This window comes from Dryobates pubescens, chromosome 9 (assembly GCF_014839835.1).
Source record: "Dryobates pubescens isolate bDryPub1 chromosome 9, bDryPub1.pri, whole genome shotgun sequence".
In the NCBI taxonomy this organism is placed as follows: Eukaryota; Metazoa; Chordata; class Aves; order Piciformes; family Picidae; genus Dryobates; species Dryobates pubescens.
This window is the reverse complement of record NC_071620.1, coordinates 18,160,960-18,174,971: the sequence shown is the minus strand read 5'-3', so window position 1 is coordinate 18,174,971 and position 14,012 is coordinate 18,160,960. Positions and strand designations below refer to the sequence as shown.

Here is a 14,012-nt window from a genome sequence, read left to right as displayed (position 1 = left end):
TTGCTTATTGTCCATGCTATGTGTGTTTGAACAGAGTAACTTCAGCTGGGCCACTGATGAAAGTGATGTAAGTATGCAAGAGTACTCATGGCAGTGAAGCATGTTTCTTTCCATAGAAAACGCACCCAAAACCTCAACCCTAAATAGTTTCATAGCAAGGGAGACTTTTTTTTTCCCTTACAGATACAGAAGGTGGAAAAGCAAGAGAATTGTGCTGTTTACTCTGAACCACATTTAAATGTTCTTTGAGTGTTATGTGGTAAAATCAGCATTTTTGACATCTTAATCCAGAGGCATGAATCATCTTCCCACAAACAAGGAGATTAATAAAATACTGGTGTCTCAGCACCTAGCTGATTTAACACCTGCTTAACTCCTGAAGCATATCTCACTCTCATTAAACTACGTAGACATTGTTAATTTTCTTTTTTCTATTTTCCTTTTTTTAAAATTTTATTGAAAATCTTACATGTATGACTAAAAGTCATGGGAGATATCTTTCAGTTCCATTACAAAATCTGTCATATATATATATACCTATATATATATATTTAATACAGCTAGAAGCAAATCTACTGAATTATGAAACAATGATTGTCTACCAAAATGTAACTCAAATTAAATTTGTTGCAGATGACTAAAATTAGTTTGTTTTCTCTGATGGAGCTGAAGGCCACTTTCACATAGTTAATCGATAGTGCTGGGCTGCAAAAATTACAAAGCCTTAGTGATAATTTCCCATCTCCCAACCTGGCATCACCCATGCATTAGGATTTTGGTACATGGATCCTTCTTCCCAAAAGAATGGTTTTAGAGTGAGCATCATCCTCTGTGGAGTACCTCCTGTTCACACAGTCCTGCAAACAATTCGGTGTGCCTCAGTAACTGCAGGCATGTCAAATTATTTCAAGATAGGTACAAGCAAAGAAGTTTTGCAGGAGCAGAGTCTAACCCAGAACTCATCTACAGTTTATCTAAAACAAAACAATCTGAAATAATACTTTAAAACACTATTTTACTTGAATATATGCCTTATTATCTAGTAATAAACCATGAAAGATGAAGTATAAATATTGTCAGAATCATTAAAAAATTGTCTTATTCTAAGAAATCCTACTTCAAAATCATACAGTATTTCAACTAACAGCAGTTGTCGTTCTGTTTTGGCACTCCTGAACCAATGTAGAAATTATGTGTAGTGAGTTAACACCTTTGTGGTAAGAAAAAAAAATTTACTTATGTGCAGCAGGACCTAAAGATGGTTTCTGGAGTTAATAGCATTACATTGCTGAAGGTAAGAAAGACATTGAAAAGAGTCTTTTACTGTGATTGATCAGCAGCGAAAGAGAAGGGCAGGGAGGAAAGGAAGGTGTTTACAGTCTTTGAAGCATATAGCATGTTTAACATTTAAAATGAAATCTTGCATTAAAGACACTCTCAGTTACCTCTGTAGTCTTCTTTCAAAAAAATTCAGTGTACAAACCTTTTATTTCAATGTCTCAGACTTTGTAATGGTTCAGAAGAACAACTGCATGATCTTGGAGTTGCTCTCCTTTCTGAGAAATGAATGGTGGGTGAGATTTCTTTACTGTAATTTCTCCATATCCATGCTTCATTTCCTACATTTATCTGAGACTGGAGAAAAATCATCATGTTCTGACAAGTCTAATACCGCGAGGCAGTAAAATGGACCTGAATTCAATGGAGATTGGAGCTCCAAAATAAATATAACACTTTATGTCAAATAATAATAAAAAAGGATAAATTCTCCTGTACAAATCAGAAGAGATAATAAAAAATAGCAAATAGATAGCAACATCTTTTCTATACCTACACGGGCATCACAAAACTTTCCAACCATAGGAATACCCCTCCATATTTCTCATTTTATGTAGTTTGCAAACTACTTCAGTTTACAAACAGACAGGTGACAAACATTGTGGAATTTCTAAGTACAAGCAGTAATGTTTCATAAAACTACCCAGAAAATTACAGAGGTTTCTAGTTAAAAAGCTCTGAGAACAAACAGGGAGAAGCAAACAAAATGATCTCCCAGGCTTTTGTTTGTTGTTATGTCTGTCCTTCCTCTCTTGGCCTAGCAAGTTACATGCATCATTGTAAAGAAAATCTATTAAAATAAAACAACCACCTTTCATCTCTAAATACTCTATATTCTAATGTTGTATTGAATATTTGTGAATTTGTTTCTTCTTTCACTTTTCTGATACCAGAGACTCTGTGTTCTAGATATAGCAATACTGTGAAGGCATCCACAGAGTGTCATTGGCTCATCGAGGTCACAGTGCTTAACATACTCTTTGAGTTGCCACTGCAGGTATCTGAGGGTTGCTATCTATTTGAACGTGGCTGAGCATTTTATTTTATCAAAAAATGCCACCAAATGCTCGTATTCTGTGTGGTCAGTGCAGTCCTTAGGACGAGTCTAATGAAGATATGTTCCACCAAGGCAAAAAAAAAGAAACCTGCAAGGTTAAAAATGGAGAAATATTTACAACTTCCTTCAGTTTGTAAGGTTGAGTTTTCTATTTCAATATTCTTCAGTGCATTGTCAGAGAAAGGTTCCAAGGCTATGAGTATAAGCACTCTGGTCCAGTCCCATACATATCTGCAAGCCTTTTGAAGCGAGGGCCCCAGTCACTGAGGTAATCATAGTTCTGGTCAGAGTTTGAGCTGATGGAATCTAAGGAGCTGAGCGACTCTGCCACAGAGCCGTTCCCCTCGAACGCGTACGTCTGCAGGGAGTCATAGGGTGGTGCACAGGGGTCCACATCAGCTTCTTTTAGTCTTTCCCAGATAAATTCCCTAAAAATGACATTATCCGGGATGCTTTTAAAGGTTGGTCTGCTCAAGAACTGAATCTCAGGTGTCACATCCCTTCTGGTCTTGGTATCTCGGATGATGTTGAGGTTTCTCAAGGCAGCCATGTCAAAAGCCTCAGTGTCTTCTTCTCCACCACCCTCATCATCATACCTGACAATGTTCTCTCTTATATCTCGCTCTTCATCAAAAATCAGGGGCTCTTTTTTCCGTCGCCTCATGGTGACAATCAGCAAGACAAGAACTGGAACATAGAAAGAGTGCAGTTTTAACAATGCTAAAGTTTCTTCATCTTTTTCCTAGTGGTGGAAGTACTCATTAATTTTCATGGTAAAGATCCAAGGAAATAGCAGGCAATTTGTACAGTTAGATTTAAAACCTAGAAGGATTCTAAAACAGCTTTTAAACCATAAGCTTTTAGATGTTAAAGAACCTATTTCCAAACCCATTCTAGACTACCATTTTCATCTCTAATTTTATATCCTATGCTGTCCACTAAGCATAAATTTTAGGACTGATTCAGTTTGACTATTACAATCTCTCAGCCATGAAATAAAATTGTCATAAAAAAGAGGAGCTTTTCCTGAACTCTTAATTGCCCAAGTGATAAAAGAACATTTATAAAACAAAATAGAATTTAACAATCATGGTTTGGGAATCGATCAAATTATGGCCAATCTCTCCTGAAAATAAAATAAGTAAATAAATAAATAAACCATAAGTTGAGGAACTCTGAATTGTTAAGCAATGTGTAAAACAAACCCATCTTAGTTCATGGATAAAAAGGATCTCTATATAAGACCTCACTTATAAACTGTAAAGTACTGTACTTGAGATTTATGAATCACTTCTAACGAGAACTGCTAGGGCTGGAGTTTATTGGATTAATCACTACTAGAAATGTGATTATTTTAAAAGTTTTAATCTTTAAAGTTTCTTTCAGCTTGAAAGCTAATACTAAACTGCAGTGCAAGCCAAAATAACTGGGAGAAACTAACTTAAGGCTCTTCTTGTTCAAATACTGTTTTGGTAGAGAAACATCGTTGCTGACACACAAAATACGGAAGCAATAATATGAACACTGCACACATCTGTGGAACATGATGAAGCATGATTCATCCTCTTAGAAAAATGATTAATACTGTATTGTAGCATCTGGATAACATTTGCTGAGTTAATGATACTCCTAGGAAATAACAGGCATCTCTATGACTGTAAAAATAACAGTACATTGAAAAGTGCCATCCCACATTCAAGTAATCTCTTCTGATTTTGTGTTTATTTTTAATCTTAAGAATATGTGATTCCATGCATTCACATGTCTAAGATTTGCAACCTTTTCTTACAATACTTTGATATGGACACCAAATGCTTTAGAAACGTGGAAAAGTAACAGCTGGTATAGATAAAATGAACCATGAGCTTCTCTGGGTAATCTAAAAAGTGGCCTCCATAAATTGTATGAGGTAAGACTGCCATTCTTAAAAGCCTTTCTCCTCATGGAGGAGTTTAAAAAATCAATATCAATCCAGTCATTGTGAGGCATGATTTAATATCCTGATCACTTGGTTAGAATAAACCAGTCATTCAGAGACTGTACATGCAGAAAACTTGTATCGTATGTCTACAGTTGGTTATGGTACTAGTCAGAATTGGGTAAAGCATAAGATGATTCTAAAGGTGAACTCTGCAAATCTTATTTTCCTTTGGAGCCATGAATGTCTGAAGATAAATCTGGAACAGGTCCAATATTTTTTTCTGAAGTTTTTGACAAATACATTAGGCAATAGTTTCCCCCCTTTTTTTCAGTAGCTACTGGGCACACATCTAATGATCCATCTGCTAACAGATGCCTTGTGACACTCTATTACTGCAGCATCAGCACCATTTTGTCACTTTTTTGCCCCTGGCATCTGCCTGATTCATGCTTTATGTATAGACTTCAGAAGCCACTAGTTTGGGGCATTTTGCTGTTAACAATATTTACATAAGTGGCTTGACAATATAAGATTCTGACCTTTAAAGTGGCTCTTGTGAAACTTCAAAACATTTTGATATTTGTGTAATACAAATTGAGCTGTAAATTATACAGAAGAGAACACAAAATTGAGACAACAGTTGCACTCAACTCTTAATGTTTTGCCTTAATATAAATGATATTTTAAAAAGGAAGACAAATTAGCTTGCTAACAATACAAACACACATTTAAGCCAAGGTTGCTATTGACATAACTTTTTAATTATGTTTTTTAACATGTATTGCCACAATCTTTATTACCATATAAGAAAACAGCTAATCATTTCCTTCACTCAAGTGTAAATGCATTTTCACACCACTCTGCTTCTTAACATACTTACTTTTGGAAGTTAAATACCTGCCAATATGTGAAAAAAATATGGAACTTATCAGGCAGCTCTGCCTAAAGGTGCAATCAAAATGCAGATTTTACAAATGTTTTAAACAGTATTCCTTGTACACTTCTCACACCTACCTCAAGCCACAAAAAATATGGAGTCTTTAAAAATTAAATATTGCAGCATTTGGATGACTTTGTTGGGTAACTAATTTCTATCCATTTGAACAGCTAAGAAAAACAAAGTTTAATCTCTAAGAGAACAAAGCTTCAGCTGCGTTGCATGTACTACAAAGACAATGTATTTTTAATCTGTGTATCATAGAAACAAAGAATTATAGAATGGTCAGGGTTGGAAGGTAACTCAAAAGGTCATTTAGTCCAACTCCCTCTGCAGTCAGCAGAGGGGCATCCTCAACTAGATCAAATTGCCCAGAGCCCTGTCAAGCCTCACCTTGAACATCTCCAGGGATGGGACCCCAACCACCTCCACCAACTATCTGTTACAATGTGTCCAGCTACCCTCATGGTAAAGAACTTATTCCTAACACCAAATATAATCCTACTCTTCTCTAGTTTGGAGCCATTGTCTCTTGTCCTGTCTGCAGGCCTTTTTAAACAGTCCCTCTCCATCCCTCTCGTAGGCCCCCTTCAGGTACTCCAAGGTCCCTATTAGGTCTTTCCAGAGCCTTCTCTTCTCCAGGCTGAGCAAACCCATCTCTTTCAACCTGTCCTTGTAGCAGAGGTGCTCCAACCCCCTGATCATTTTCCTGGCCCTCCTCTGGACCCGCTCCATCAGGTTAACATTAATACAAGGCTTTCTTTAGTGTTTCTATGAAAATAGAAGTTACTAATAGATTATACACAGAAGTATTGAAGAAAACAGTCATGAAAAGGTGTTATGTCAATCTAACATTCCATTGTTTTAATACAAAGAAAATCTTTAACCTCTCAAACATGACTGGATTATTTACAGGTAAATACTATTTCTTCTACAATGCTATGTATACATTTTATGCTTAACACTTGTTACAGAAGCAATTATTGTGCCTGAGAGATGCTAACTGAAAAAAAAACAATAATCTTGAATTAAATTACCACATGATTTTCAGAAGAGCTAAAAAGTTTGTACTTACTTCTCTAAAAATTATGTACACTCTAAAATAAATACAAGCTGGCTTTTAAAATGCTTTTTATTAAATAAACTGCAAGCATTTTTTAAAACGTTTGTGGTTTTTTTCTTTTTTTTTTTTACTTTTCTTTTTTTTTTCTTTAAAGCTTAGCTTCAGTGAAGAGTGAATAATTATAAAGCTGGTTTGAGTAGTTAACAGCACTGGAAACTTCTCGTGGAATAAAATGTAGAATTTGCTCACCAGCAGTGAACACAAGGAGGAAAAATATTTTGGCAAAATATTTTTAACTTATAAAATATATTTTCATTTGGAAAAAATAGTTTGCATCATGTTATAGGCAATTAGAATGAATTAGTATGATTTAGTAACATTCTTCTTGGTGAGTACACTGTTCCTGTCTAAAACTGATTGCATTCCCAACTACAAATAACAGCATGGAGAAATCCCACTGAGACAATCTCAGTCAAGCTAAATGGTTATTTATTAGTGAAAGGGATGTATGGGAAAAGAACAAATATCAAAGTACATCAAACTAACTTTAAGAGATAATAGCTTATTTGGAATTCAAGATTGTAGTGCTGGAATGCCTGTATTGCTGACATTTATTCAACTCCTATGCCTCCTCTGCTTTACAACTGGCATTCACATTGAGGTGACATTAATGAATGTGACTGGATTTGAAGTGCCTGTTAATCTTGGGTCAGGAAAAATTTTGATCCTGTAACCTGCCTCCTCTTTTCTCTGCTAAACTCTTAGACAAAAAGGTGCAGCCCTTGTTTCCAGACCTGGAACCACTTGCCAGCAGTTGAGGTCTGTTTTTAAAGTTGTGATAGTGGATCTTTAGGAATTTTTCTCAGAAGAAGAAAAATAAAGAGAAAGCAGAAAGTAAATTCCTAGCAGTAATGCCATTCAGCTGATCTGAGAAAAAAAATATCTTCTAGGAACAAATGATAGAAGAAAAGTTCAGGAACCAGACAATCAACAGTACTTGACTGGGGTTTCACTGAGGAACAGGAATGTTTATACAACTCTTCCTTGTGCATACTGGCACCTGGCTTGAAACAAAACAGCACCAGGATACAGTACAAAAATAGAGGCCTCAAATCCAGGGCTAGCATAGAAACAGTCTTAACTGTGCCTGCAGATCTGAATTACACCCAAAAGAAAGAGTTTAGATTGGAAGTGATGACAGCATCTACAAGTGTCTATTTGGATAAACACTGGTGAGGCATTCAGACAGCTAAATTTGGAAATCCAGTTCTTAGAGAAGTAAAACAATTGGTCATAGGCAAGATTCCTCTTCGGTACACAGCCCATTATTCAAACACTGTATCCATAGAGCTTATCCTCAATTCTTTACAAAATGCTTGTTTGGCACTGTCTAAAGACTAAAATGAAATATCAGGCTTCTTGATCTGTTGCTTCTATTTGAACACTGGTGTACTTGAATAGAATAAACAAGTTATTGCCTGGTATCATGCTTTGTCTCCATTCAGTGCTCTTCCCTAAGACATATGGCTCCTATTTAAAAAGGGCTTATGCCTAGGCCAGGTTGGATTATAATTTACAGCAGTTTCTTATGCCATCTTCAGAAACTTCCTTTTTATATATAACAGAAATACTGAGATTTCAATTTGGGATGAAGTCTATTATTAATATTATGGAACATTTCTTCTTAAGTACATTGGACAAAAGTCTGAAATGTGTTTGTTTTGATTTGTTGTTTTGTTTTTTTTTTTTTTTTCCCATTGATGCCAATGCCAGTTGGCATGAGAGAGTTTTTGTTTGTATTTTTAAACTTTATCATTTAGCTTCATGTCCCAATAAAGTTCAATCAGGGTTTATAAATGACCTAGAAATGTTATTATGCAAAAAAAAAAAAGGTTTGAAAAATATTCATTAACACTTTTGACAATCTCTTCTATTTTTCCTTAAATCCTAAGGCCTAATCACATGTTGAGTGAGTTTTAAAAAATCTGATATTGGTACAAATATGGAATATTCTGGAAATGCCACCTCCTGTACATAGCTAACAAGTAAGTTGGTTTGGTTCATTGAGGAGGTAGTGATTTTTCTTATTCTGTAAGAGGATCTCTTTTTTTGAGCACTTTAGAAATGTTGTAGGAGAAGGGGCAGTTCCTTCTAATTGTTTACAGTCAGGTGATTCAAAGCCAATAAAAAGAAAAATCCAGCTGTTGAAATACTGCCATGAACAGAAGTTTGGACAAATTTCTTGATTTATTCAAATCACTTGGGAAACAGTGACAGGTAAATCACCACTGGGATTATACCAGCCTGAGAAGACCATAGTTTTCTCTTTTCCCTGAGGCTGATATGGACAGCCAGGGAACAAAAAAATAGTCTCATTTTTTAACAATACCCAAGAAAATTGTTGTTTCATGGGTTGGTATCCTTGCTAGCATGTGAACCTTCTGAGGATCAGGAAGATTGCATTGGCTCACCTGCAGACGCAGGATGATTGTTCATCTTTATTTCTCTATTTGTGCCTTTAATAATACCATGTAGACATTATGTTTAAGGACTAGGTATGAAATGAGAAATGCTATCCTAACAAGGATGTTCACACAGTTCCACTGTCTTCCACTATCTTTTATCTACTTGCAGATTCACTGCACAACATAAAATCCAACTGTGCAACCACTTGCACAGGTAACAAAAGATCATTCTGTAGAGGATGTTCAATTAAATATAATTCCCATCAGTAAATTACACCTCTTGTGTTTTCTGAATGTCTTTTGTTCTGGAAAATTCAGTAAATGTTTAAAAATAATTATATCTCTGGAAGTGGAGCACACATTGATATTGGTTGTATGGTGAGTATGCTAAACCAAATACTTTAAAAAACTGAAAGGAAGAGGTTGCCTATCTCTTAACTCTTAACTGTTACATATGATGCAATGATCTTTGGTTTATTGTACTATTATTTCATATATATGTCTGGAGGCAGCTTAACATAGAAACAAAGTATCAGAATTTGAAAATCTCTACCTAAAGATTTTGTGTGTCTCATGATAAAAAGTGCTATTCTGTCTGGAATATTAGTGTTCCTGCTTACAGAAATTGGGGTGAGGTGGTGTTGAAGATTATATGACAGAATTACAGAATGGTAGGGATTGGAAGGGGCCTCTGTTGATCATTGAGTCCAATCCCCCTGCCAAGTCAGGGTCATCTAGAGAAGGTCATACAGGAACACATCCAGGTGAGTTTGGAATCTCTCCAGAGATGGAGACTCCATCTCCTCTCTGGGCAGCCTGTTCCAGCGCTCCAGCACCCTTAAATTGAAAAAGTTCCTCCTCATGTTGAACTTCTCATGTTCCAATTTGTGCCCATTACCCCTCGTCCTGTCACTGGGTACCACTGAAAAATTCCTGGCCCCCTCCTTGAAGTATTGATCAGCATTGATGAGATTCCCCCTCAGTCTTCTCTTCTCCAGACTAAAAGCCCCCAGTTCTCTCAGTGAGATATTCTGGTCATCTCATCATCTTTGTAGCCCTTTGCTGTACCCTCTCCAGCAAGTCATAGAATGACAGAATCATAGAACCATATATGTTGCTATGTGAGGGTAACAGGAAGAAGACTTACCTAGCAGTGTCAGAACACAAGCCAATATTGCTATCAGAGCTCCAGTGCTAAGTCCTGCAGGCAAGATATATGCTTCTGCATTGCATGTCTGAGCAATACCATCTGCATCACAATCACAGACTCTGATGGTGAGGGTATTAGTGCTACTAAGTGAAGGTGATCCACTGTCCACAATGAATATTGGCAAGTAGAAAACAGATTGTTCCTGTCTTCGGAACCCATTTCTTCTGGTTAATACTGTTGCAGTGTTGTCTAGATAAAGGGGTAGAAAAGAATAAATATATAACATGTGATCTGTCTATAGAATACATAGAATACATAGAATAAACCAGGTTGGAAGAGACCTTCAAGATCATCGCGTCCAACCCATCAACCAATCCAACACCGCCCAAGCAACTAACCCACAGCACCAAGTACCCCGTCAAGTCTTCTCCTAAAAACCTCCAGTGATGGCGACTCCACCACCTCTCCAGGCAGCCCATTCCAATGTGCAATCACTCTTTCTGTATAGAACTTTTTTCTAACATCCAGCCTGAATCTCCCCTGGCGCAGCCTGAGACTGTGTCCTCTTGTTCTGGTACTGCTTGCCTGGGAGAAGAGACCAACATCCGTCTGTCTACAACCTCCCTTCAGGTAGTTGTAGAGAGTAATAAGGTCACCCCTGAGTCTCCTCTTCTCCAGGCTAAGCAACCCCAGCTCCCTCAGCCTCTCCTCGTAGGGCTTATGTTCCAACCCCCTCACCAACTTTGTTGCTCTTCTCTGGACTCGTTCCAGCAAGTCAACATCCTTCCTAAACTGAGGGGCCCAGAACTGGACACAGTACTCGAGGTGTGGCCTAACCAGTGCAGTGTACAGGGGCAGAATGACCTCCCTGCTCCTGCTGGCCACACTGTTCCTGATGCAGGCCAGGATGCCATTGGCCCTCTTAGCTGCCTGGGCACACTGCAGGCTCATGTTCAGTCTACCGTCGACCAGCACCCCCAGGTCCCTCTCAGCCTGACTGCTCTCCAGCCACTCTGACCCCAGCCTGTAGCTCTGCATGGGGTTGCTGTGGCCAATGTGCAGAACCCGGCACTTGGATGTGTTAAATCTCATGCCGTTGGACTCTGCCCATCTGCCCAGCCTGTCGAGGTCCCTCTGCAGAGCCTCTCTACCCTCCAGCAGATCAACTCCTGCGCCCAGCTTGGTGTCGTCAGCAAATTTACTGATGATGGACTCGATGCCCTCGTCCAGATCATCAATAAAGATGTTAAAGAGCAAGGGGCCCAGCACTGATCCCTGGGGCACACCACTGGTGACTGGCTGCCAGCTGGATGTGGCACCATTCACCACCACTCTCTGGGCTCGGCCCTCCAGCCAGTTCCTAACCCATCGCAGTGTGCTCCCATCCAAGCCATGGGCTGACAGCTTGGCCAGGAGTTTGCTATGGGGAACGGTGTCAAAGGCCTTGCTGAGGTCCAGGTAGACTACATCCACAGGCCTCCCCACATCCACCAGGCGGGTCACCTGATCATAGAAGGAGATCAGGTTGGTCAGGCAGGACCTGCCCTTCCTAAACCCATGCTGGCTGGGCCTGATCCCTTGGCCATCCTCTAAGTGTTGTGTGATTGCACTCAGGATGACCTGCTCCATAATCTTTCCTGGCACTGAGGTCAGGCTGACAGGCCTGTAATTCCCTGGCTCATCCAACCGGCCCTTCTTGTGGATGGGTACCACATTGGCCAGCTTCCAGTCAGCTGGGATCTCTCCAGTGAGCCAGGACTGATGAAAAATAATGGAGAGTGGCTTGGCCAGCTCATCTGCCAGCTCTCTCAGCACCCTAGGATGGATCCCATCTGGTCCCATGGACTTGTGGGGGTCCAAGCTGCTGAGGAGAGCTCCTATCACTTGCTCATGGAACACAGGGAAATCATGCAGCTCCCTGGCTCCCTCTGCCAGTTCTGCAAGCCTATACCATCTTCCACTTAAAATAATTTATAAGCACATTTGCATTATTTCAATGATTTTATCTTGGCTGGACATATATTTCTGAAGCAACATAGACAACATCAGCTGAGAATTGATAGCAAATTGAATAAGAAGATTTCTGTTTTCTACAAAAGACTGTCTCAAAATTCCAGAAGCATCTTTGGTTTTAGTTCAGCCCACAGTTCCACACTCTCGATGCATACTTGAAGTTGAGATTATTTTGAAAAAGAAAAAAAAAGAAAAAAAAAAAGGAAAATTACTCCTCAGTGATCAGATTATTTCTATACCAAGGGTTCATTTCAATCATATACAAATATAGATGCCATATTGGTGGAAGAAATAAACATGTTATGAGAAGAATAATTTCTGAAGACCAACCAAATAGTTTTTGAGTGAAAAATAAAACAAACAAACAAGAAGTTGGTGCCCAAACACAAATAATTGTACATGTGAAAAAACCAAGTTCTTTTTTTCCAGTCTCATGTGAGAGTCAAGATGATTAATATAACATCTAAAATATGTGATTTTATGTTGCCCTGAGCTGGGTGATTAAAAAGTCCATGTGTTCTAAAATATATGTGCAAAACTCACTGTGTTCAATACAGGTTGACAGCTCCTGAGAGGTAGGGAATTACATCCCTTAGAATGTATAGAAAAGGCTGATCAATCAGTTTGTTATCTACCTATTTATCTGTCTGTTTTTAGAGACAGACATATCAATTGTTCTGTGAAATTATCCTATTGTGTCATATATTACAACCTCTCTGGCAAAACATGCAAGCACTTCTCCTTATGAGGAGAGACTGAGGGAGCTGGGTCTCTTTAGTTTGGAGAAGAGACTAAGGGGTGACCTCATTAATGTTTATAAATATGTAAAGGGTGAGTGCCAAGAGGATGGAGTCATGCTCTTCTCAGTGATGCCCAGTGACAGGACAAGGGGCAATGGGTGGATGTTAGGGCATAGTAAGTGCTATGTAAACATGAGGAAAAATACACCATGAGAGTGACAGAACACTGGAACAGGCTGCCCAGAGGGGTTGTAGAGTCTCCCTCTCTGGGAGGATGTGTTCCTGTGTGATCTGGTATAGATGATCCTGCTCTGGCAGAGGGGTTAGACTAGATGATCTTTCAAGGTCCCTTCCAGCTCCTAACATTCTGTGATTCTGTGATTCATCATAGAGCACCATATGGGGTATGCATACAATTTATTAATATCAAAGAAGCAGTTGCTGCTGTGTCTTGTAACTTCATTGGTTCTACCAGCATTGCAAAAATCTATTATTATTCTTTACAGTGAGGGTGGTGAGACATTGAAACAGGTTGCCCAAGGGAGATCATTGGTGTCTCCTCCCTGGAGGTGTTCAAGGACAGTTTGGATGAGGCCTTGAGCAATCTGGCCTATTGGAGGGTGTCCCTGGCAATGACAGCAAGGCTGAAAGTAGATGATTTTTTGTGTTTCTAACCCAAATCATTCTATGAATCTATGAATTATTTCTTTCAAATGATAAGCTCTCTGCAAGAGGGCCTGTCTTTTCATTAAATATTTTACAGTGCTTGTAACCAAGTTCAGATTTCTGAACAGAGTCTTATTCTACTGCATTTTTATTAGTTTGATCATTATTACTATTACTGCCTTCAGTTTCAAATTGCAAGCTGCTCCTGTGAAGAAAACTATGTCAGTAACTAGATGCAGGGTAAGGCAATAAATAGCTATGTGAGAGAACTTTATTATGTCATGTCATACTTAGTGAATGTTGTTCAAAGTCTGTCTGATACTGTTGAGCAGTATCCATTAGCCCACCATATGTCTGTTTTACTTATTTTATTAATAAGGATGGCTTTGTAACTCTGGTTTGGTAGTGATACATAAAAGAGCAATGCAAGTGTACCATGGTGCCTATTTAGATCTGTTTGTTTCACCTAATAGCTAAACTGACTGATACATGCCCAGCTGCTGTACTATACAGTTCAACTAACAAGAGCATTAATTAGAAGTGTGTTACTCAGATACTTGCACTAATCGAAACGTGATGCCAGTTGGGAGTCTCTGTATCAGTCTCTGGGGAAATAATCATAAGAAGTCTGTGTCAAGATTGTAGGCAGCTTCCGTTGTTGA

General features: G+C 38.6%; 1 protein-coding gene across 1 annotated transcript in view; it reads right to left on the bottom strand.

The window, feature by feature from the left end:
• Positions 1-456: 456 nt before the first annotated feature.
• The window catches only part of CDH7 (cadherin 7), an 88,576-nt gene continuing 75,020 nt past the window's right edge, over positions 457-14,012 (bottom strand). The window contains exons 11-12 of the mRNA XM_009909900.2: positions 9,929-10,180; positions 457-3,082 (exon numbers count right to left, since the gene is read on the bottom strand). Coding sequence (XP_009908202.2) covers positions 2,589-3,082; positions 9,929-10,180 — 746 coding nt within the window. The 3' untranslated portion in view covers positions 457-2,588. The remainder of the gene's footprint in view (positions 3,083-9,928; positions 10,181-14,012) is intronic.